The sequence below is a fragment of the Dipodomys spectabilis genome, unplaced genomic scaffold (assembly GCF_019054845.1).
Source record: "Dipodomys spectabilis isolate Male_0828 unplaced genomic scaffold, ASM1905484v1 ptg000329l, whole genome shotgun sequence".
Classification (NCBI taxonomy): Eukaryota; Metazoa; Chordata; class Mammalia; order Rodentia; family Heteromyidae; genus Dipodomys; species Dipodomys spectabilis.
Window position 1 is genome coordinate 3,354,969 of NW_024871006.1, and position 25,258 is coordinate 3,380,226.

Sequence of the window (25,258 nt, forward strand, 5' to 3'; positions counted from 1 at the left end):
CGTACACAGAAAAAACCAGAAATGGTACTGTAGCTCAATGGTAGAGTGCTAGCCTTGAGCAAAAGAAAAATTCAGAGATAGTACCCACACCCTGAGTTCAGGCCCAGGACTGGCTCCCCCCAAAACATTCTTTGTTAATTTCATGCCATATAGTATTTAAATTTATTAACTTGTGATGTTGAATATTTTCCTCTGTAAATTGTAATTTTATCCACTTATTTGATCTTGTTCTAGTGTTCTGTTGGGTTGATCTGTCTGAGACTTTAAAATATATTAATTTATTGTCATATTTGCTACACATATTTTCATAATCTATTTCTTTCTGTCTTTTGTTTTTGACCATTTTTGGACATGTAGAAATATATTATTTTAGGAGACAAATCTATGCAGCTTTTCTTTTGTTTTTTTCCTATTCTAAGTTAGAAAGTCTTGGTGTATATGTATTTTTTTCTTTTCTTTTTTTTTTGGTCTGTCATGGGGCTTGAACTCTGGGCCTGGGTGCTGTCCCTCAGCTCTTCAGCTCAAGGCTAGCACTCTACTACTTGAGCTACAGTGCCACTTCTTGTTTTCTGGTGGTTTATTGGAGATAAGAATTTCACGGACTGGGGCTGGGAAGATGGCTCAGTGGTAGAGCGCGTGCCTTGCATGCCTGAGGCCCTGGGTTCGATTCCTCAGCACCACATAAGCAAAAGGAAAAAAGCCGGAAGTGGCGCTGTGGCTCAAGTGGTAGAGCGCTAGCCTTGAGCTGAAGAGCTGAGGGACAGCGCCCAGGCCCAGAGTTCAGGCCCCACAACCGGACCCCCCAAAAAAAAAATATATATATATATATATATGATTAGCTACTCTGTTAAGGTTATGTAAAAATAATAGTAAACTTTTAAATAATTAACTGATCTTTTCTGTTCCTTTCCTCTCAAAATTCTTGGTAAGAAGCACTTTGGAGACTAGTTTAAATGGCTTTGGATTTGGAGGCTACAGCTGGGGGAAATGTATTAATACAGTTCCCTGTAGCATGCTGGCACTTAAAAAAATAGCCTGTAGTCTCTTTAGTTGCCCATAGATGGAGCTGTTTCTACACAGGTAGATAGATGCCAAGTTGGGGTTGAGACCTGTAAAATAAATCCAAAGTCATTTCCAATCTTTGCTGGATTTGAAGGATCAGATTGTGAAAGTGACTAGCTTATATATTGAAATTCTGTACCTTATTTTAGGCCCTTTGTTATGAACTCAATATTGCATCCCACAGAGACAGAAGTTCTTGCTTTGTATTATACAGATGTGAGACACCAGCACCCAGCTCAGATTTTTTTTCTAATCCCGCCTACTGCTTCTTCCCACTAGATTGGAATTCCTGTGGGGCTGTGTGTGTGTGTGTGTGTGTGTGTGTGTGTGTGTATTTTTTTTCCTAACTCATCTAATGTATTACTTAACAGAGGTTCTTAGAAAATATTTCCTGAGTGATTGGTAAAAATAGGTTTTAGAGTTTATAGTTTAATATCATTTTAGGTGAAAAAAGTGTTTAGGGAAGTCATGTGTGTCTTTAGGTTCTGTGTCTAGTTCATGGTATACATGGTATTGGAAACCATTTCTCGTGACAACCAGCTTGCTATATACAATGGTGAGTATACCATGAAAACAATTGAAAGGATCCATCACATCCATCCCAGGGGACCACGCAGGGGCAGGCAGGCAGGCACAGAAGAAAGATTATTAAAAGGTTTATTAGAGGAGCCATATTTGCCCCATAGAGAGAGCAAATGGCAGCCTCTATTATCTAGGTAGCAGCAGGGTCTGTGGGTAGGAAGTGAGGTAGATGGGATCTCAGGTGGGTCTGGGCAGATAGAGGGAGGGGCCAGCTGTACAGCAGGAGCTTCAGGGCAGGAGGAGCTCACATCTGGGTGGAGCTGAGAACCAAAGGTGGGCATAATGCTTACAACAATGATGCTTAATTCCAGGACTCAGTCTGAGGGCCTAGGAAGCAACGTACTCACAAGATTACTTAAAAAATGACTCATGGGGCTGGGAATGTGGCCTAGTGGTAGAGTGCTTGCCTAGCATGCATGAAGCTCTGGGTTGAAGTTCCTCAGTACTACATAAACAGAAAAAGCCAGAAGTGGTGCTGTGGCTCAAGTGGTAGAGTGCTACCCTTGAGCAAATAAAGCGCAGGGACAGTGCCCAGGTCCGGAGTTCAAGCTGCAGGACTGGCAAAAAACAAAAACAAACAAAAAATGATTCATGCCTGTAATCCTAGCTAATTTAGTCAGGAAGCTGAGAACTGAGGATTGTCATTCAAAGCCAGTCCAGGCTGGAAAGTTTGTGAGACTTTATCTCTAATTAACTAACCCTCCCGCTTTGCCAAAAAAGCCAGAAACAGAGCTGTGGCTTAAGGGTAGAGTGCTAGCCTTGAGCATAAAAACTCAGGGAAAGCATCCAGGTCCTGAGTTGTTTAAGTACAGGACCAGCACCAAACCAAACAAATAAAAAACTTTGGTATATTGTACATATACTGGAAAAAAAGGTCGATTTTTAAGTGTGTAGCCTGAGATTTTGACTAGAGAATACCTATACAATCACTATGCAGATCAAGAAACAGAGCATTGCCAGCATGTGGTCACAAACTCTTCAAGAGTTTGCAAATGTGTTACTGTAACCACAGTCATCTAAGATTGTTGTCTTTTTATGTCAACTTTCCCTCTATTATACTTCTCCTTACACTGAGTGACAGTGGAATGTCTGTGGGTATTTTTGGGACCTGGCTATGGTAATGTTGACTTGGGGATTTTGTTTGGTTTTAAGCAGGTTATATTTCTGTGGTTCATAGTCTGTATGTAGTCAGGCATTGTTAGTTCTATTAGCCAGGCGCCTGTGGCTCGTGTCTATAATCCTAACTACTCACAGGAGTTTGAGATCTGAGAATCTCCGTTCAAAGCTAGCTGGGGCGGGAAAGTCCATGAGACTTATGTCCAGTTAAACCAAAAGAGCCAGAAGTAGAGCTGTGGCTCAAGTAGTAGAGTGCTAGTCTAAACATAAAAGCTCAGGGACAGTACCTAGACCCTAAATTCAAGCCCTAGGAGAGAGAGAGAGAGAGAGAGAGAGAGAGAGAGAGAGAGACAGAGACAGAGACAGAGACAGAGACTCTCTCTCTCTCTCACACACACAAGTAGCTTCTAGGAATACTGTTTGTCATGCTAATCTACTTGGTTTTGTGACATAAACTTGCAGAGCTAGAGGTGTATAGTGCTGTATAGTGTATCTGGCACTGGTAAGTGTAACAAATATAGGAAAAACAAAGTTTAGTACTAAAAAAAGTAATTCCAGGGCTCGGAAGGTGGCTCAGGTGTAGAGCGTTTGTCTTGCATGCATGAGGCTCTGGGTTCGATTCCTCAGCACCACATTAGCAAAAAGAAAAAAGTCGGAAGTGGCACTGTGGCTCAAGTGGTAGAGCGCTAGCCTTGAGCTGAAGAGCTGAGGGACAGTGCCCAGGCCCAGGGTTCAGGCCCCGCAACCGGACCCTCCCCCCCCCCAAAAAAAAAAAAGTAATCCCAAACCAGATGCTGGTAGCTCACACCTGTAATCCTAGCTACTCTGGAGGCTGAGATCTGAGGATCATGATTCAAAGCCAACCCAGGCAGGGAAGCCCATGATGCACTCTCATCTCCAGTTAACCACCAGAAAGCCAGAAGTGGAACTGTGGCTCAAGTGGTAGAGCCCTTGCCTTGAGCTGAAGAGCTCAGGGACAGAGCCCAGGACCAGACAGGGACAACACCATTATTGCATTTGTCTCTACATTTCTGTGCCCCTGCTTACCCTCCCAAACAGATACAGGAACGAACAAGACAACACCCCCTCGCCACCCCCCCCCACAGCAAAAAAAAAAGAAAAGAAAAGAAAAAATCCTTGTTTCTATTTCCTAGAGTTCATTTTGATGAATATTATTTTATATTATCATATGCACATAGGCATTGCGCCTTTGTGTTCCTCTCCTAAGAGTATCCTCCTTGAGTCTCACTATGTGTGACTTTAACTGGAGTCCTGTATAATTTGTCGTGTCCCAGTACATTTTAGATCAAGCTTTTGCATTTGAGAGAAAACATGCCATTTTTATTTCTGAGCTTGGCTTACCTCATTTAACATAATTTGTTCTAGGTCCATCCATTTCTTTCTAAATGACATACTATTCTTTCTAATGGCTGTGTAAAATTCCATTGTGTACAGGTACCGCTTATCTATTGTAAGGCATCTGGACTGTTTCCATAACTCAGCTATTGTGAATAGTGCAGCAGTGAACATGGATATACAAGTGTCCTATGGTATACTGGCTTGTGATGTTCTGGGTAGGTGCCCAGGAGTGGTATGGTTGGGTCTTAGGGGAGATCTGTGTTTAGTTTTTTTGAGGAACCTCCAGACTTATCCAGAGTGGTTGTACTAGTTTACAATCCTATCAGCAGGGTTCCTTTTTCCCCATATCCCTGCCAACATTTGACTGGGGTGAGATGGAATTTAAGAGTTGTTTTGATTTGCATTTCCTTTATGACCAGGGATGATAAGCATTTCCTCATGTGTTTCTTTGTCATTTTCACCTCTTCTGAGAAGTCTCTCCTTAGCATCTTTGCCCATTTAGTGATTGGTTTATTAGCTTTGGAGGCAGTTAATTTCTTGAGCTCATTGCGTACTTTATTAGGCCTTTGTTGGATATATTGCTGGTAAAGATCTCCTAATCTGCTGGCTGTCTTTCTAGTTTATTATGTCCTTAACTGTGCAGAAACTTTTTATTTTGATGTAATCCCATTTGTCAAGTCTGTCCTATTGACTGTACCCATAGGACTTTTCAAAAAAATTTCTGTCTATGCTTATGAGTTCTAGTGTTTCTCTTCCTTCTTGAAGTAATTTCAAAGTTTCAGGTCTGATGTTGAGGTCTTTGATCATGTTGAGTTGGTATTAGTGCATGATGACAAATTGGGATCCATTTTTAGTTTTCTGCATATTGATGCCCAAGTTTCCCAACACCAATTATTGAAGAGGCTTTTATCCTTTTTTTTTTTTGGGTCCGGTCGTGGGGCCTGAACTCTGGGTCCGGGCGCTATCCTCAGCTCTTCATCTCAAGGCTAGCGCTCTACCACTTGAGCCACAGCACCTCTTCCAGCTTTTTTCTTATATGGTGCTGAAGAATCAAACCCAGGGCCTCAGGCATGCAAGGCAAGCGCTCTGCCACTGAGCCACCTTCCCAGCTTTTATCCTTTTTATCTTTGGCTCCTTATCAAATATCAGATAGATGTAAGCATGTGGTTTTATTTTCGATCTTCTAGTCTGTTCCATTGAGCTTCAGGTTTTGTTATAGCTCAGTAGTAGAGCTTAAGGTCTGTGATTGTGATACCTCCAGCATTGCTTTTCTTTTTGCCTAGAATTGCTTTGGGTATTCGAGATCTTTTGTTGATCCATATGAAATTTTGGATTGCTTTCTCTAGGTGTAAAGAGTTTCATTGGGATTTTGATGGAAATTGCATTAAATTTGTAGATCATGATTTTGTTGGGGTATGTGCATGTATGTGTTTGTGTTTGGGGGGGCCAAGGGAATATGTAGGGGTGAAACTGAGCTGCAATGGCAGCTGCAGAGAGGAGGATGGCAGTCCTGAAGGGCTAAACTTCAAGTGGGGCAAGGCAGGCGTCCCCTTCGATTGTAATATATGTTTGGAGACCATTGGGGAAGCAGTAGTCAAGTGTGTGTGGCCGCCTTAATGCCCTGTCTGCAAAGCAGAGATCTCTGCATCAGCAGAGATAAGGTTGTCCTTGCGAGGCAGCCAGAAGCTCCAGGATCCCAGATTGAAAACTTTATCCTGCCCTCAGTGCCAGTGACCAGCTCCTGAGAGCAGAGAGGTATTCCACTTCTCTTTGGTGTTGGTGTTTTTCCCTTTGGCTTTTTTTCCCCAACCGTCTTCAATACCCATGAGCCTTTTCGCAGGGGTGCAGATGTGGATTTGGGACAGGGTCACTCCGTCTCCAGTTGGCAGGATTTACCCTGTTTCTTGCCATCTTCTTTTTCTGGCTGCTCAGATTTAGCTGTGTCTCCATCCTGCCCACCTCCAGCCAGAGGAGAATCAGTATAGGGGGTTCCTACTGACCTTTCCTTATTTCTGGACATCCCTCCCCTTGTGATCCCTCCATTTCTGCTTACTAAGGTGGACCTAGCCATTCTCCAGGAGGTAGGTCAGGGAGAGGAGTCACATTTGTGTATACAGTGGGAAAGGCAGCTGTTCTGAGCTGATCTGAATTTTTGCTGGGTAGCATGGAAACTCCCTGTCCTGGGGGAGGACAGACTGAAGACACCACTTCTCTCTCCTGATCTTTTGCTTCCCTCCAGATTTCATGAATTGTTGTTGAAAGGTGGGTAAAGCTTGCTCTGACTCTCTCCTATTCCTCTGCTTGTTGATATAATTTAATTTTTCTCTACCAAGTGTTTGAGTTCCAACTCTTTATTGCTCCCCTCCCCTCACTACTTTCTTTATTATAAATTCAGTAAAAAAGATGAAATGTATTGATGGGAAAAAATGTTGATCATTTTTGGCAGTATGGTCATTTTCATAATATTCTACCTGTCCATGAACATGGAAGGTCTTTCCATTTCCTGATGTTCTTTTTGATTTCTTTCTTCAAATTTTTATAGGTTTTTTTTTGCCGGTTGTGGGGCCTGAACTCTGGGCCTGGCACTGTCCCTCAGCTCTTCAGCCCAAGGCTAGTGCTCTAGCACTTGAGCTACAGTGCCACTTCCAGCTTTTTCTGCTAATGTGGTGCTGAGGAATTGAACCCAGGGCCTCATGCATGCAAGGCAAGCGCTCTACCACTGAGCCACCTTTCCAGCCCCAATTTTTATAGTTTTTGCTATAAAAGTCTTTTGCTTTCTTAGTTATGTTTATTCCCAGATTATTTATTTAGAGGCTACTGCGAATGGAGTTTTTTCCCCCGATTTCCCTCTCTGCTTGTACACTGGTCATATACAGAAAGAGTACTGATTTTTTTTTTTTTTTTTTGGGTCCGGTCGTGGGGCCTGAACTCTGGGCCTGGGCGCTGTCCCTCAGCTCTTCAGCTCAAGGCTAGCGCTCTACCACTTGAGCCACTGCGCCACTTCCGGATTTTTTCTCTTTGCTTATGTGGTGCTGAGGAATCAAACCCAGGGCCTCATGCATGCAAGGCAAGCGCTCTACCATTGAGCCACCTTCCCAGCCCGGGCTACTGATTTTTGTGGGTTAATTTTTTTCTTTTTTTGTCGGTCATGGGGCTTGAACTCTGGGCTTGGATGCTGTCTTTGCACTAGTCAGCTCAAGGTGAGCGCTCTACCATTTGAGCCACAGCGCTACTTCCGGTATTGGGAATAAGAGTCTCACGGACTTTCCGGCCCGGGCTAGCTTTGAACCTCGATCCTCAGATTTCAGCCTCCTGAGTAGCTAGGATTACAGGCGTGAGCCACCTGCGCCCAGCCTTTGGGTTAATTTTGTATCCTGTTACTTTGCCAGAGTTATTGATCAGTTCCAGGAGCTTGGGGATGGAGTTTTTTGGGTTCTGTAGATCCTGTCATCTTCAAATAGGGATAATATGACTTCTGAATCCCTTTATGTGTTTTTCTCTTGCCTTACTGCTCTAGCAAGGAATTCCAGAACAGGAGTGGAGAGAGTGCACATCATTGCTTTGTTCCTGATTTTAGAGGAAATGGTCTTAGCTTTTTACTATTCAGTATGATGTTGGTTGTTGATCTGTTATATATATATCCTACATTATTTTTAAAATATGTTTCTTCTATTCCTAGCTTTACTAGAGCTTTTAACATGAATGGGTGTTGGATTTTGTGAAGGCTTTTTCTTCGTTGAGATGATCATGCAGTTCTTGTCTTTGGCTCTATTACTGTGATGTATTATGTTTATTGATTTACATATGTTAAACTAGCCTTACATCTCTGGGATAAAACCCACTTGATTATAATGTATGATTTTTTTTGATTATTGTTAAATTCTGTTGGCTAGTATTTTTTTGAAGAGTTTTGTGTTTATGTTCTTTGGAGAGACTGGTCTACTATAGTTCTCTTTTTTTTTTTGTTAGATCACTACCAGGTTTTGGGATAAATCTGATACTGGCTTCATAAAATGAGTTTGGAATTGATCCATTTTTCTTTCACAGAAAAGTTTGAGGAGTACTAGTATTCACCTTTAAAAGTCTTACAGAATTCAGTGGGACGTGGGCTTTCCTTGTTGGTTACTCCTTAGTCTCATTGCATATTATGAGTCTGTTTATATCTTTTTGGTTCAGCTTGGGCAATTTGTATATCTCTAGGAATTTATCAATTCCACTGGATTTTTGTTCTTATTTGGGTATAGGTTTTTGTTTTTTTGACCGTTTTTGGGGCTTGAACTCAGGGCCTGGGCATTGTCTCTGAGCTTTTTTTTTTTTTTTTTGGTCGGTCGTGGGGCTTGAACTCTGGGCTTGGGGCTATCCCTCAGCTCTTCAGCTCAAGGTGGTTTCTAGTGGTTTATTGGAAATAAGAATCTCACGGACTTTCCTGCCTGAGCTGGCTTTGAACCGTGATCCTCAGATCTCAGGCTCCTGAGTAGCTAGGATTACAGGTGTGAGCCACCAGCGCCTAGCTCTTCGAGCTTTTTTTGCTCAAGGCTAGCACTCAACCACTTGAGCCACAGCACCACTTGGACTTTCTCTGTTTCTGTAGTACTGAGGAATGGAACCCAGGGCTTCATGCATGCTAGGCAAGCACTCTACCACTCTACTACATTCCCAGACCCCCTGGGTATAGGCTTTGAAAGTAGTCCTTCATAATTTTTTCTTGGATTTCTTGGGTGCTTGTTGTAATATTTTCTTTTTCTTCCCCCTCCCCTCCCCTTTTTTTTTTTTGGTCGGTCATGGGGCTTGAACTCTGGGATTGGGCGCCGTCCCTGCGCTCTTCAGCTCAAGGGGAGCGCTCTACCGCTTGAGCCACAACGCCACTTCCGGTTTTCTAGTGGCTTATTGGAGATAAGGGTCTCAGGACTTTTCTGCCTGGGCTGGCTTTGAACCATGATCCCCAGATCTCAGCCTCCTGAGTAGCTAGGGTTACAGGTGTGAGCCACCGGTGCCTGGCTCACATTTCATTCTTGCAGTTTGGCCTCGAGTATATTTTAGCATATACCTATTTGCCTGTCTGTCTGTCTTGTCTGTCTGTCTGTCTCTCTGTCTCTCTTGTGTGTGTGTGTGTGTGTGTGTGTGTGTGTGTGTGTGTATGTGTGTATCTGTCTGTCTGTCTGTCCGTCCTGGTGCTTGAACTTAGGGCTTGGGTGCTATCCTGAGCTTTGTGGCAAGAAGCTAGAGGAGTTCTTTGATATTTTCTACTTTTTTTTTTTTTTGTGTGTGTCAGTCATGAGGCTTGAACTCAGCACTGTCTCTTAGCCTCTTCGTGCTCAAGGCTAGTGCTCTCGCACTTGAGCTACAGCACTACTTCTGGCTTTTTCTGAGTAATTTATTGGGGATAAGAGTCATAAGAACTTTCCTGCCTGGGCTGGCTTCAAACTTCGATCCTCAGTTCTCAGCCTCCTGAGTAGCTAGGATTGCAGGTGTGAGCTACTGGCACCCATCTTCTACTTTTCCTATCTGATGTGTGTAGTCATTTCAGGAATCATAGAATGGATGGTGGTTTTGAAAAATCATTGTTAATTGCATTAATATTGAAGATTGTAAGTGGGATTTATATGTGTGTTATATATGCATTGTTCAGTTTATGTGGTAGTAAAAGTTTGGAGGAAAGTTTGTGCTTAGTATTCTTTTTTTTTTTTTTTTGGGTCCGGTCGTGGGGCCTGAACTCTGGGCCTGGGCACTGTCCCTCAGCTCTTCAGCTCAAGGCTAGCGCTCTACCACTTGAGCCACAGAGCCACTTGTGGATTTTTTCTTTTTGCTTATGTGGTGCTGAGGAATCAAACCCAGGGCCTCATGCATGCAAGGCAAGTGCTCTACCACTGAGCCATCTTCCCAGCCCTAGTATTCTTATTTATGCCCTAGTTTTCATGATTGAGTGCTCTGTGGTTTTTTATTGTTTCTAAAACATGGCCTAAGGGACTCTGACTAGTAAATCGGTATCTTGTGATAATTTTATTCTGTGATAATTTTATTCATTTACTGATAAGCATTTGTTTTCAAAAGAACTTGGATTTCTAAAGTGTTTTAGACTTCTCCTGGTTTGATACGTTAAGGGAATTTCTATACTCTAAGCTTACAATAATTGTTACAAATTAAATAGACCACTAAAACTGAATGTGTAGAAATTAGCAAAACACATTTGATAATTTAATTATTAGAATAGATACCTTTCCTTCAGTTGTCAAGTTTGAGATGAAAGAAAGTTGACTATATAAGTAATAATTTAAAATGGAAATACATGCGTATTATAAAATTTATCCTTTAAACTTGTATTTCAGTGATTTTTTTTGTATATTCACAATGTTGTGAATATATCCACATAAGTAATTTAATGCAGGATACTCAGATTTTTGATATTTAGCTTTACTATACTTTCAATTCTAAAAAGTTACAACAAACCAATTTTGTCATTCCTAACAAAATACTGACAAAAACTGAACATGTTAGAAAATGTTATCTATATTAGAAGAGCTTTTATTTATCTGATTTAACATAACATTATTTCATTCTTAATATATCAACCTGGATTTATGCATCTTATTAGAACTATTATTTCCTATTGCCACTGTTTCTACAGGAATAGAACTTAATGGAAGGTAGGAATTGTGTTCTGATTAGAATAAACTTTATAAGCTTTAGCTATTACTAGTGATTATTGCTAAAGTTGCATCCATTAGTGTTCAGCCATTCATGTTCAGCTGTCTCCTGTTAGCTAGACTTTAATACAAGTTTTTGATCATATTTATGCCTCACTGTAGTTAATGTTTAATTATCCACTGGGCCCTAAATTAATACAATGCAGTGTTACCATTTAGTTTTAATTTTTCCCATGTATTTTTTTTCTTTCCTTTACAGTACTCTGTGCAAAAAACTTGGTGAAAAAGGATTTTTTCCGTAAGTAAAGTATTTTAAATATAAACTTTGTGTACTTCGTGTAGATTAAAAAAAACATTTTCAAAATTGTCTCATGTAAGGATTTCTCTACTCAGAAACATACCCACTGTTATTTCATACTCACTGTTATTTGATTCAGAGCCATTTGGTCTCATATTTTCCTGGGGGATTTTGTGCTTTTTATCCTGACCCCCTTTCTTTGTGCATCCCTCTGCTTTTGTGACTGTGTGAATGAAGGTGTGTGCTTGCAGATATGTGTAATACACTTAAAGAAAATAGTTTGTAAAATGGGCACATGTAATTCTAGAATTTGAGAGGCCGAGGCAAGAGGATGGTGAGTTTGAGGTCCGTTTAGGCTACAAGGCTGAAAACAAGAACAACAAAAGAAACAAGGATTCATTGGAAAGTAGAGATGTCATGGAACTTGCTTGGAATTTTCAGTATTCTAGGAAAGAACACTCTGCCACATTTGATCATGGATGCACTATATCTGAAACTACAAAGCAAATTTACATCCCCTTTATGCAGTCTGTTTGCCAGTTGGTTCTCAAAAACAATTCTTTTTTGAGACAAGGTCTTTCTATGTTTCCCAGACTGGCCTTGAATTCATGATCTTTCTGCCTTTATCTGACAAATACTGGGGATTACAGACAGGAATCACTACGTCTAAGACTAAGTATTATGAGAAAGGATTGGGAAGTACCCCTCCTGTGTATTACAAATACTAGGCTTAACAAGGTGTCAGTGCCTCACACTTGTAATCCTAGGTTCTCAGGAGCCTTAGATATGAATATCCTGGCTCAAAGCCAGCTGGGCAGGAAAGTCTATGAGACTCCTATCTCCAGGTAACTCCTAAAAAGCTAGAAGTGGAGGTGTGGTGCAAGTGGTAGAGCACTAGCCTTGGGCCTTACACTTAACACTTAAGCCTAAATATTGCCCCCCCCCCCCCCCCCCGCAAAAAAAAAAAAATCTTAGCCTTATACTTTCATACTTAGCCATAGCTTTAAAAAATATCAAGTAAGGGCTGGGAATGTGACTTAGTGGTAGTGGTAGAGTGCTTGCCTAGTATGTATGAAGCCCTGGGTTCAATTCCTCAGTACCACATAAACAAAAAGCTGGAAGTGGCTCAAGTGGTAGAGTGCTAGCCTTGATCATAGAGACGCTCAGGGATAGTACTCAGGCCCTGAGTTCAAACACCAAACTGGCAAAAATAAAATAAAAAATAAAAATATATATATTGAGTAAGGGGCTGGGAAGGTGGCTCAGTGGTAGAGTGCTTGCCTTGCGTGCATGAGGCCCTGAGTTCAATTCCTCAGCACTACATAAGCAGAAAAAGCTGGAAGTGGTGCTGTAGCTCAAGTGGTAGGGTGCTAGACTTGAGCTGAAGAGCTGAGGGATAGCGCCCAGGCTCAGAATTTAGGCCCTACGACTGACCCCCCCCAAAAAAAATTAAGTAAAAAAAGATACAGCTTTAAAACTTTTACCAGCAAAAATTTACATGTAAATATTTTGTTAGACATAGAATTTGTTAAATATTTAAATTCTATCACCCAGCAAAAATTCTATGTCCACTATCTAATTTAGTATAACATTAGATGATTTTTAGGTGTTTGGTTAAAAGAAACAATAAACTCTTGCTTTATTTTTTACATTCTACTTAATTAATTTCATTTGAAATTTTATTACTTTCCATCTTTCTATTGTAGAACCTTACTGAAGGTTAAAAAAAAAAAAAAAAAAAGATCTAATCCCAGTAATTCTAGTTACTCAGGGGCTGAGATCTGAAGATTTGGGTTCAAAACCAGTCCCAGTAGAAAAGGCCTTGAGACTTTTACCTCCAATAAACTACTCAGAAAAGCTCAGAAGTGATGCTGTGGCTCCAGTGGTAGGGTGCTAGCTTTGAGCAAAAGAGTATCTGGACAGTGCCTGGGTCCTGAGTGTGTGTGTGTGTGTGTGTGTGTGTGTGTGTGTGTGTGTGTGTGTGTGTGTGTGTGTGTGTGTGTGTGTGTGTGTGTGCACAAGAGAGGGGGAGGGAGGGAGAGAGAGAGAGGGAGAGGGAGGTAAGGAGAGAGAGAGGGAGAGGGAGGTAAGGAGAGAGAGAGAGAAGAATCAAGATGTATTTGTTTTTATAATCTTTCTTGAGATTGATCTGGAGTAGGATTATTTTAGTGAAAGTGCAAAGTGACAAAATAGGTTTATAATAAAGAGAAAACGGGGAAGTAAAGAGCACTTCCAAGATAATTACTCTCCTTTTAAAGGTAGAATTTTTTTTTTTCTTGGTCACCGGCCTGAACTCTAGGCCTGGGCACTGTCCCTCAGCTCTTCAGCTCAAGGCTAGCACGCTACCACATGAGCCACAGGGCCACTTCTGGCTTTTTCTGCTTATGTGGTGCTGAGGAATCGAACCCAGGGTCTCATGCATGCAAGGCAAGCACTCTACCACTGAGCCACCTTCCCAGCCCTACAGTTTTTCTGTTTATGGGTACTGAGGAATCAAACCCAGGGCTTCATGTGTGCAAGGCAAGCACTCTACCACTGAGCCACCTTCCCAGCCCTTTTTTTTAATTTTAATTTTTTTTTGCCCGTCCTGGAGTTTGAACTCTGGGCCTGGGTACTGTTCCTGAGCTTTTTGCGCAAAGGTAGCACTCTACCACTTGACCCACAGCAATATCTGGCTTTTCAGTTTATATGGTACTGAGAAATCAAGCCCAGGGCTTCATGCATGCTAGGCAAGCACTCTACCACTAAGCCACGTTCCCAGCCCTAAACTTTTTAAAAAAGATTTTAAACGGAGTAATATCTTGTAGCAAATGGTACTCTTTACTCTTACATGTCAAGATATTCTTTAAAAATCCCCATTTTTTCATAGGACTTCCTGATCCATTTGCAAAGGTGGTGGTCGATGGATCTGGGCAATGCCATTCTACAGATACTGTGAAGAATACTCTTGATCCAAAGTGGAATCAACATTATGACCTGTAGGTATAAATGATTAGTTTGAAGTGAAATATGAAAATAATGTTCACTATAGTATCTGAAAAGAATCATGGAAAATGATCTGTGCTTAATCTATGGTATAATTTTACCTGTACAGAAGGGGTATAAAACCCAATGAAAAGGTACTTTGGAGAAGTGGTGCTGTGGCTCAAGTGGTAGAGTGCTAGCCTTGAGCTGAAGAGTTGAGGGACAGTGCTCAGGCCCAGAGTTCAAGCCCCACGACTGACCAAAAAAAAAAGAAAAAAAAGAAAAGGTACTTTGGCTTCTTAATACCTGGCTTTAAAAGATGAGGTAACCCTAAGAAGCCAATATAAATAGAATGAAATTGGCTCACAATATAGAGCATACTCAATGAAATAGACATTAATTCACTTTAGGTCAATTACAGTTATAAAAATAGCAATTAGAATTGCTCCTATATAGACATCTTCTTTCTTTAGATCTTCTCTATTTTAATCATAGTAGATACTCTTAAAAAAAAAGCCATATCATATACTTTAAGGTTTTTAAAGGAAAAAAAAAGCCACTTGAAGCCACAGCTCTACTTTCGGTTTTCTGGTGGTTACTTTGAGAGAAGAGTCTCACAGATTTTCCTGCCCAGGCTGGCTTTGAACCTCAATCCTCAGATGTCAGCCTCCTGAGTAGCTAGAATTACAGGTATGAGCCACCAGCACTCAGCTTTTCCCTGCCCTATTCTTATTCCTGATTACCATTCTCAAGCTGACTGCTCTAATAAATTTAACTGTTCATTCTGGTATTTTCTTCTGTTTTTGGATGTCTTGTTTATTTTAATAGCATCTCAGGTTTTTTTTGTTTTGTGCTAGTTTTGAACCTCAGTTCTCAGATCTCAGCCTCCTGAGTACATAGGATTATAGGTATAATCTACCATACCTGGCAGAATAAAAGCTTCCCTGATTGGGATTTTTAAAATTTTAAATATTTAAAAATTTCCTAACTTAGAAGATAATTCAGCTTTTCAAACTTGGAATACTACTCCATTAGCACTACATACCTCTTCCTTTGTGCCAGCCTTTCAGTATAGCTTTGTGAACCATTTTCTTTAAGTCATTTGTTCCATGCTTATGTGACTATGATTGTATAAATATTCAGAGTTGGGTCACATGGTAAACAAAAATTACTTTATTCCTCTATTGGTAGTGTCTGTTACTTTCCTTTTTTTTTTTTTTAAGTTATAGGCATGCTAGTAGGTATGATTTTGTAACTCATTGTGGTTTTGATTTTCATTTCCCTAAAGACTAATGGTGTTGACCATCTTTTTGTGTTTATTAAGTTTTATTTTAAAGCCAATAGTAATTGGCTACATATGGATTTTTCTCTTACTTGTTTTCCAAGGTATAGTACTTCAGGGGGAAAAGATGAGGGAAGTGTATTGGATTATTTTATAAAATTTTTACCTCAAATTGGCTGTTTACTAATTATATATTAGCCAAAAATATCTTGAACATATATATCTTATTTTGGTCTATATGTTGATATTGTATTCTCTTGTAGAGAATCTGTCAGCATAGAATATCCCGAAGCTTAGCTATTAAGGAGATTTGTTAGTGATGTTGAGGTTTTAATTGGTCCTAATAGAGCCTAATAGTTGATTCGGGCATGATTGGTGCTGCCGGTAATATTAGATACTCAGGAGGTTGAGGCAAGAGGAACACAAGTTTGAGGCCAATCTGGACAACATTGTAAGACCCCCCTCCCCCCATCTCAAAAAAAGAGAAAGACTTACTGTTTTATGTAGCTGTTATGTATTATATTTCAGGAGCTTTAAATGTAATTTTTGGATTAATTTATAGCCTAGAAATATTTTGACAGAATATTTGTGACATGTATATTTAAGTAATATAATACTAGAAAAAGCTGGAAGTGGTGCTGTGGCTCAAGTGGTAGAGTGCTAGCTTTGAGCAAAAAGAAGCTCAGGGGACAGCACCTAAGCCCTGAGTTCAAGCCTTAGGACTGGCCAAAAAAAAGAAGCTTTGTTTTTTTTTTTTAAGTGATTCAAACTATCTGAACCTTCATATTCTAGAAGGTTCATACTTGGAAAATGCCGATTAATGTGGCACTTTCTTTTTCATATCATGCTATGTGTAAAGAATATGGAAGTTGCAGGCTTGGCTCAGTTGGTAGAGTGCTAGTCAGTGAGTAAAAAACATCAGGTACTAAGTTTGAGTCCTGATCTTGGACTTAAAAAAAAGAGTATGTGTATGAGGCTGGGAAGGTAGTTCAGTGGTAGAGTGCTTGCCTTGCATGCATGAGGCCCTGGGTTCGATTCCTTAGCACCACATAAGCAGAAAAAAACGGAAGTGGTGCTGTGGCTCAAGTGGTAGAGCTCTAGCGTTGAACTGAAGAGCTGAGGGCCAGTGCCCAGGTTCAGATTTCAGGCCCCATGACCGACAAAATAACACCACCAACAAAAAAAAGACCCAGGACTGGCACACGCACGTGTGCACGCGCGCGTGTGCGCACACACACAAGCATTTCTTTTTTTAAGAGTACGTATATGAGGCTGAGAATGTGGCATAGTGGTAAAAGTGCTTGCATAGTATGCATGAAGCCCTGGGTTCGTTTCCTCAGTACCATGTAACAGAAAAAGCTGGAAGTGGTGCTGTGGCTCTAGTGGTAGAGTTCTAGTAGCCTTGAGCAAAAGAAGCTCAGGGCAATGCCCAGGTCCTGAGTTCAAGCCCCAGAACTGGCAAAAATAAAATTAATAAATAAAAATATGTGTGTATATATGATACAGTACACTAAACAGATGGAATCCCTTAAGCTAGTGGTAAGGCTGCCCTAAGGCTTTGAGAATCAGTATTTTAGCATATCTACAAACCAGGTCTACTTTTTGGGAAATTGATTTACTGTATTTCTTTCTCTCTCTCTCTCTCTTCTTTCTTTCTTTTTTGGGTCCAGTTGTGGGCCTGAACTCTGGGCCTGGGTGCTGTCTCTCAGCTCAAGGCTAGCGCTCTACCACTTGAGCCACAGCACCACTTCCGGCTTTTTTCCTTTTTGCTTATGTGGTGCTGGGAAATTGAACCCAGGGCCTTGAGCATGCAAGGCAAGCGCTCTACCACTGAGCCACCTTTCCAGCCCTACTGTATTTCTTTCTTTCTTTCTTTTTTTTGTTGTCAGTCATGGGCCTGAACTCTGGGTCTGGGCACTGTCCCTCAGCTCTTCAGCTCAAGGCTAGCACTCTACCACTTGAGCCACAGCACCACTTCCAGCTTTTTCTGCTTATGTGGTGCTGAGGAATTGAACCCAGGGCCTCATGCATGCAAGGCAAGCACTCTACCACTGAGCCACCTTCCCAGCCCAATTTTTTTTCTTTTTTAATGTTCAGTTTAGGGTGTTTTACCTGTTTAATTTTTTTATTCCAATTCTGGGTTTTTGATATTTTATGTAGTAGTAACATACTAAAATAGATGTGATAAGCCAGGCACTGGTGGCTCATGCCTGTAATCCTAGCTATTCAAGAGGCTGAGATCTGAGGTTTGCGGTTCAAAGCCAACCTGGACAGGAAAGTCTGTGAGATTCTTATCTCTAATTAACCACCAGAAAACCAGAAGTGGTACTTTGGCTCAAAGTGTTAGAGCACAAGCTTTCAGCAAAAAGGCTCAGGGACAGCGCCCAGGCCCTGAGTTCAAGCCACGCTACTGACAGAAAGAAAAAAAGATAGCTATGGTAGGTTTATTTAAAAATTGCTTCTTGTATGTTGAGTATTTCAGCCAGTATATTTTTGTTTGTAAGTGACATACCAAATTTGAAATGGAAAGGGGAAAGTATTGACTTCTGTAAAAGCTCAAGGATGAGCATTCTTTAGTCACAGCTGGGTGCAGGAGCTCAAATGAGCCTTCCACAAGTTTCTTATTTAAAAACCTGAGTCCTCACTTCACTGGCTTAGGCTTTTTTAATGTACTATTTGATTTTTTTTTCAATAGCTTTGTTTTGTTGAATAATAGTTTAAGATCAAGGTTGCTGGACCAAAAACTTGACCTCTTAGAGTCACTGAAATAGAGTTAGGTTCTACAGATATAATTATGTTTATTAAATATGATTTTGCATGGGTTGATGCCATGTTAACAATTGGCTGTGGTGAAACTTTTACATACTTGTAGACATATGCACAGACAAGTACAGTAACGCTTTTCCCTGCTCTGCTTGTCTGCAGGCAGTGAAGTGAAATCTGCAAGAGTCCTGCTCGCTCAAGGCCTGCATATAGGAAAGAAGCAAGGGAAAAGCGTTACAAACAGCATTTTGTTCTGCAGCATTAAAAAAGTATAACAGGTAGGTCAGATTTTTGGTCTGTCAGCCTTGACAATTCCCCTAATTCAGCTAAGTCTTCTCTGAGGTAGTTGGTTATTATCATTGAAATGTATTTAAACTATGACTGTGATAAAAGTTCTTTTAAGATTTTTATTCTTGAAAAGAATTATTATAAACTCCCTTAGTGTTTTAGCTTCTAAAATAGCCTGTTTTACTAACAAGAATTGTTGTCCAGCCTAAAGAGTGGCAGATAGGATAATATATTAAAATTAATTTGTTATTTAAGGTTTTAAAACATTTAAGGTTATTCATATGAATTGATTGAACTAAAACAATATATTACATTATTTGATCCATACTCTGAATATATTTGTGAGTTTTGAAGATTAAAAAGGATGAAGAAAACCTTTATACTAGTTTTAACTACCAAGTTACTCATATAGCCATTTTGTTTTTTTAGGTATATTGGAAAGTCTGATTCTGTTACAATCAGTGTATGGAATCACAAGAAGATCCATAAAAAACAAGGTGCTGGATTTCTTGGCTGTGTTCGTCTTCTTTCCAATGCCATCAATCGACTCAAAGACACTGGTTGTAAGTAAATGCTAGTGCTTTTTGAAACACATGCACACACACATGCACACACACACGCACACACACGAATAATTTTGTTGTACCGTTCCAAAAACCATAACTTCCTGTATATGTCTGAAACTGGTAAACGTTCCTGCACTATATTTATTTTGTGGACCTCTTTTTGGAGGGAAGGGGTTACTGCTATTTGAACTCAGTGCTCATTACTCAGCTTGGTTGCCCAGCTAGTGCTCTGCCATCTGTAGCACATCTCTACTCTAGTTTTTGCTGGCTAATTGGGATCTATAAGATTTTTTTTTTTTTGCCAGTGCTGGGGCTTGAATTCAGGGCATGGGCACTGTCCCTGAGCTGCATTTTAGCACTTCAGCCATAGCTGAGGAATTGAACCCAGAGCTTCATGCATGGTAGGCAAGCACTCTACCACTAAGCCACATTCCCAACCCTGATGGCTAATTAGGAGATGGAGTCTCATGGGCTTTTCTGCCCATGCTGGCTTCAAACTGCAATCCTTCCAGTTTCAGCCTCCTGAGAAGCTAGGATTATGAAATATATTGACAACTGGCTTATATTTATGGACTTAAAAAACAAAACAACAAATTTAAAAAAAAAAATGTGGAACCTAGAGCTGACACAGAGTTTCCATGAATTGACAAATGTTAACAAGTGATTGATTCGCAAGGATAAAGATGTTAAATTATGTATCTTTTAAGGGCAGGAGGCATGGCTGAAGTGGTAAAGCACTTAGTAGCAAGCCCTGACATCTTGAATTCAAATTTTAGTACTATTAGAAACAACAAAAAAATGCATATGCGTTTTTGTTTCTTTGTTTACTTGTGTGGTTCCTGGGGCTTGAACTCAGGGCCTGGGTACTAGCTTTAAGTTTCTTTTGCTTAAGCCTAGCTCTTTCCAACCTAGGCCACAGCTCTATTTCAGCTTTTTTTGGAATTGGAGATAAGAGTCTCATGGACTTTCCTGCCTGGGCTGGCTTTGAACTGCAATCCTAAGATCTTAGTTTCTTGAATAGCTATACCTAGAAAGGCCTGAGCCACCAGCTCCCAGTTTGCATATGCTTTTTAATATTTCTTAGCACTTTTCTCTGTTTTTTTGAGATGGAAGTAATTTTAAGAGAACTACTTATTATTATTACTTTTTTTGCTGGTCCTGGGACTTGAACTCATGACTTGGGCACTGCTCCTTAGCTTCTCTGACTCAAGGCTAGTGTTCTACCACTTAAGCACTTTTTCTGAGTGGTTTATTGGACTTTTCTGCGTAGGCTGGTTTTGAACTGCAGTCCTCGGTCTCCTGAATAGCTAGAATTACAGTCACCCGTGCCTGGCTCATTATGCCATCTTTATCTACAAATTACCCTACACCTTTATAATAACAATTTCTAAAAATTAAAAAATTATAAACTTAACCTAAAAAAAATAATTACTGGCTCACACCTGTAATCCTAGCTGCTCAAAAGGCTGAGATCTGAGGATTGTGGTTTGAAACTCCGAGACTCTTCTCTCCAATTAACCATCAGAAAACTGGAAGTAGCACTATGACTCAAAGTGTTAGAGCCCTAGCCTTGAGTAAAAAGCTCAGGGACAGCACCCTGAGTTCAAACCTGGCAAACTGATGCCACCCCCTCCACTCCTGCCCACCAAAAAAAAAAAAAAAAGGTATGATGCTTGCTTTAGCAGCACATATATTGACAGTATAGAGAGGATTAGCAATATGGCTCCTACGTGAGGATGCAAATTTATGAAGTATTCCATATATGCACTTGCATGTGTTTGTATACGCACATTAAAATAATGGAATAATGTATAAAACTACTGTAACAAAACTAAAAATGAAAGAAAAATAAGACTTTTTTTTCTTTTTCTTTCTCTCTCTCTCTCTCTCTCTCTTTTTTTTTTTTTTTGTCAGTCGTGGGGACTGAACTCTTGGCCTGGACGCTGTTCCTCAGCTCTTCAGCTCAAGGCTAGTGCTCCACTTGATCCACAGTACCACTAACTGCTTTTTCTGCTTATGTGGTACTGAGGAATGGAATCCAGGGCCTCATGCATGCAAGGCAAGCCCTCTACCACTGAGCCACCTTCCCAGCCCCTAATTTTGAGAGCCAGACTCTTGAGAGGCAGACTAGCATTCCATGTTTCTGTAGATGAGACATCTGAGAAAAACATGAGTTGTCTCTAAATGATTAATGGTGGAACTAACTCAAACTCATAATTTTTCTTGGGTTTTTATTTGACTTATTGTGTGTGTACATCCTTTGAAATGGTTAGATAGAAAATAATGACGACAGTATTGAACACTTAATATGCCAGGTACTCTTATAGCATATAAGGGTTTTTTTTTGGTCTTTTTTTTTTGTGGTAATTACAAGTTTATGTAACTTTCAGATTTAATCTTATTGACAATGTAATACAATAGTGTTGCACAGCCAGGTGCTGGTGGCTCACACCTATAATCCCAACTACTCAGGAGGCTGAGATCGGGCAGGAAAGTCCATGAGATTCTTATTTCCAGTTAACCACCAGAAAATGGGAAGTGGCACTGTGGCTCAAGTGGTTTGAGAGCTCACCTTGAGCTGAAGAGCTCAGGGGACAATACCCAGGCCCAGAGTTCAAGCCTCATGAGCAACAAAAAAAAAGAAAAAATATTAGAAAATATTGTTTTAAGATATGATTATAATTAAATCTAGTTTCCAATAGTTTATGGATTTTTACTGTCATTATAGATGGTAGAAGTTCTGATACTAGCTAATGTTAATTTTGTTATTAATTTGAAATAGATCAGAGATTGGATTTATGCAAACTGGGGCCAAATGACAATGATACAGTTAGAGGACAGATAGTAGGTAAGTGTGGAACATAAAGTTAATAAGAATTTTAGTCTCATTCAAACTGCTCTAAAATCTAAATACCTTTTAAATCAGTATCACTATTGTTTTGTTGTATTGCATGAATAAAGTGTCATGTAAAATGCTGAAAAGTGTTAATTAAAAGAAAACTTTAATGTTAAAAAAACAGTTCCTTGTGTTACAGAAAACTATTGATCTTTTAGGAAGGAATTCTTTTAAAATATTAAAATGTACTAGAAATCTGAGCCAGACTTTGTAGATAGTATTAACAGTTTATTTTTAATATTTTGTTGAAAGGTTCTGTGCCAACCTAGTTGATAGAGCCCATTCTGGATTCTGTACCTCCTGCTTTCAAGTTTCTAGTGGTGGTTTTATAGTACACTGGGTGATAATGTACTGTTAAACCTCATGGAATTCTGAGTTTGCCCAATTGCCAGAATCTAGTGTATTTTTAAAAATACAGTCAGATTATTGAGAATAGTCTTGAATTAATGTAAAGCTTTCAAACTGCTGTGTAAATGAGTGTGCTATGTTCCTTTTTACATACAGTAATGACCTTATATTGCCCCATTACAATGATGAAAAGGAACTAGAATTTTCTCCATAAACATGGTAAAGTGTAGGAAAAAAACCTTAACTTGCTGGGTGCTGGTGGCTCACGCCTGTAATTCTAGCTACTCAGGAGGCTGAGATCTGAGGATTCCAGTTCAAAGTCAGCCCGGGTAGGAAAGTCTGTGAGACTCTTACCTCCAGTTAACCACCAGGAAACCAGAAGTAGCGCTTGTGGCTCAAGTGTTAGAGTGCTTTCCTTGAGCTGAAGAGCTCAGGGACAGTGCCCAGGCCCCGAGTTCAAGCCGAACAAAAAGAGAAAAAGAACCTGCAGATTCTAATACCATTCTTAAAGAGAAAAATCCATGGGCAAATTACAGATTGTAGCAAAAAACAAAGAATTCTGAAGTATTAAATTGAGCTAAAACAGGTGTCTTTTAAATACGGATATTTTAGATTGCCATAGTTCTTTCTAGTTTTATCATTCTTAATGGTGTTTCTGTTGTTTAATAGTAAGTCTTCAGTCCAGAGACCGAATAGGCACAGGAGGACAAGTTGTTGACTGCAGTCGTTTGTTTGATAATGATTTACCAGATGGGTAAGCCAAAATCACTAAGCTCATAAGTATATAAATAATATCCTTTAATAACAAATGTTGGGGCTGGGAAGGTGGCTCAGTGGTAGAGCGCTTGCCCTGCATGCAAAAGACCCTGGGTTCAATTCCTCAGCACCACATAAGCAAAAAGAAAGAAGCCGGAAGTGGCGCTGTGGCTCAAGTGGTAGAGTGCTAGCCTTGAGCTGAAGAGCTGAGGGACAGTGCCCAGGCCCAGAGTTCAGGTCCCACGACTGGACCTCTCCCCCCCCAAAAAAATGTTGCCATGTATGTACTTTTTAGAAAATTGCTATGATTAATTCTAGAGTGTAGGTTTTTCTTCTGTTTGGAAAATGAGAGAAACACTGTCATAAAAATTTTATAAAATAAGCATCTAATGAATGAATGAAACACATTTTTTATTTAACACTTTTGAGTTTCTTGTTTTTTTTTTTTGTCAGTTATGGGGCTTAAACTCTGGGCCTGGGCGCTGTCTCTCAGCTCTTCAGCTCAAGGCAAGCGTTCTACCACTTGAGCCACAGTGTCACTTATTGTTTTCTGGTGGTTTATTGGAGATAAGAGTCTCAGGGAATTTCCTACCCAGGCGGCTTCAAACCACGATCCTCAGATCTCAGCCTCCTGAGTAGCTAGGATTACAGGCATGAGCCACTGGCGCCTGGCCACTTTTGAGTTTTGACAAGTAGCAAATAAAATTTCTTGTGAAATACAGCTTCCCTATAAATATTATATATTTTTTAATTAATTTTTTTTGTTGTTGGTCATGGAGTTTGAACTCTGGGCCTGGGCACTGTCCCTGAGCTCTTTAGCTCAAGGTGAGTGCTCTACCACTTGAGCCACAGCTCCACTTCTGGTTTTCTGGTGGTTAATTGGAGATAAGAGTCTCATGGACTTTCCTGCCTGGGTTGGCTTTGAACTGCGATCCTCAGATAAAAGCCTCTCCAGAGTAGCTAGGATTACAGACATGAGACACCAACACCCAGTTTTTAAAAACCAAAAATTTTTTTAAATTTTACTGTATTAATTTTTGTGCCAGTCCTCGGGCTTGAACTCAGAGCCTGGGCCTTATCCCTGAGATTTTTTTTCCTTTTTTTTATTGTAAAGATGCTGTACAGAGGGGTTACATTTACATGAATAAAGTAATGAGTACATTTCTTGTTAAACATTGTTACCCACACCTTTGTTTTTCTCTCACTATCCCTTCCTTCCTCAAATGCTATCTTTTTAATGGAAAAACCTCTTTGCTTTGCAATAATAAAATATTTTTGAAAGGGAAATTTGAATGAAGCAATTACTGATAGATAGAGTTTATCCAATGTAATGCTTTTCTTTTCCTTCCTTCCTTCCTTCCTTCCTTTTTTCCTTTTTTCCTTCCTTCCCTTTCTTTCTTTCTTTCTTTCTTTCTTTCTTTCTTTCTTTCTTTCTTTCTTTCTTTCTTTCTTTCTTTCTTTCTTTCTTTCTTTCTTTCTTTCTTTCTTTCTTTCTTTCTTTCTTTCTTTCTTTGTTTTCTTTTTCTTTTTTTTTTGTCTCCTCCTCCTTTTTGTGGTCCTAAGATTTGAATTTGCTTAGTGCGCATTCTTACTCTGAGCCTTACCTCCAACTCTGACTTTGCTGGTTATTTTTTGAGGCTCAGGCACAGAGGTTCCATGCATTAGTCTTCCTCTCTAGCTAGTATAAAAGACATGGACCACTGTGTCCAGCTCTTCACTGAGAAGGGGGTCTCACAAACTTTTCTGCCTGGGCTGGCCTCTAACCTCAGGCCTGCCAAACTCAGCCACCTAAGTACCCAGCATTAGCTTTGAACCTTTTGCACCTGGCTTAACTATTCTTTTCATGTCTGTGATTATCCTACTGTACAATAGGATATCTGTTGTATTGGATCTGTGGCAATACGGTTTCATGGAAATCATAGTTGAGAAAAAGCGGAATTCTCAGGTTGTATAAAGTTCAGTAACTATATGTACAAATTTTAATACTGTATATACAGGAAGTCTGTACCTTCATGGCTTGAAACTGCATGGAATAGGATACATCATCGTCACAGAAATTTCTGTTGTACACATTAATACTGCTTGCTAAGTGCCCTTTACCTTAAAAAAATGTGAATTCTTATTCATTTTCCTATAACACCACCTTTCAACAGATGTAAAATTTTCACTCTATATCATTTAAATCAGGCACATTACTTGCCTTTGTGGCTTGGGATGATTACTGTAACTTTTACTGTATAGGCATCATTGGCTTTTTTTTTTTTTTTTTTTTTTTTGGTCATGGGGCTTGAACTTGGCCTGGGCACTGTCGTATTACAGGCTTGAACCACCAGT

General features: G+C 40.0%; 1 protein-coding gene across 1 annotated transcript in view; it reads left to right on the plus strand.

Moving 5' to 3' along the window:
• Positions 1 to 25,258, plus strand: part of Smurf2 (SMAD specific E3 ubiquitin protein ligase 2) — a 78,706-nt gene that overhangs the window by 8,347 nt on the left and 45,101 nt on the right. Inside the window, exons 2-6 of the mRNA XM_042702666.1 lie at positions 11,023 to 11,061; positions 13,931 to 14,039; positions 18,788 to 18,921; positions 21,707 to 21,772; positions 22,838 to 22,922. Coding sequence (XP_042558600.1) covers positions 11,023 to 11,061; positions 13,931 to 14,039; positions 18,788 to 18,921; positions 21,707 to 21,772; positions 22,838 to 22,922 — 433 coding nt within the window. The remainder of the gene's footprint in view (positions 1 to 11,022; positions 11,062 to 13,930; positions 14,040 to 18,787; positions 18,922 to 21,706; positions 21,773 to 22,837; positions 22,923 to 25,258) is intronic.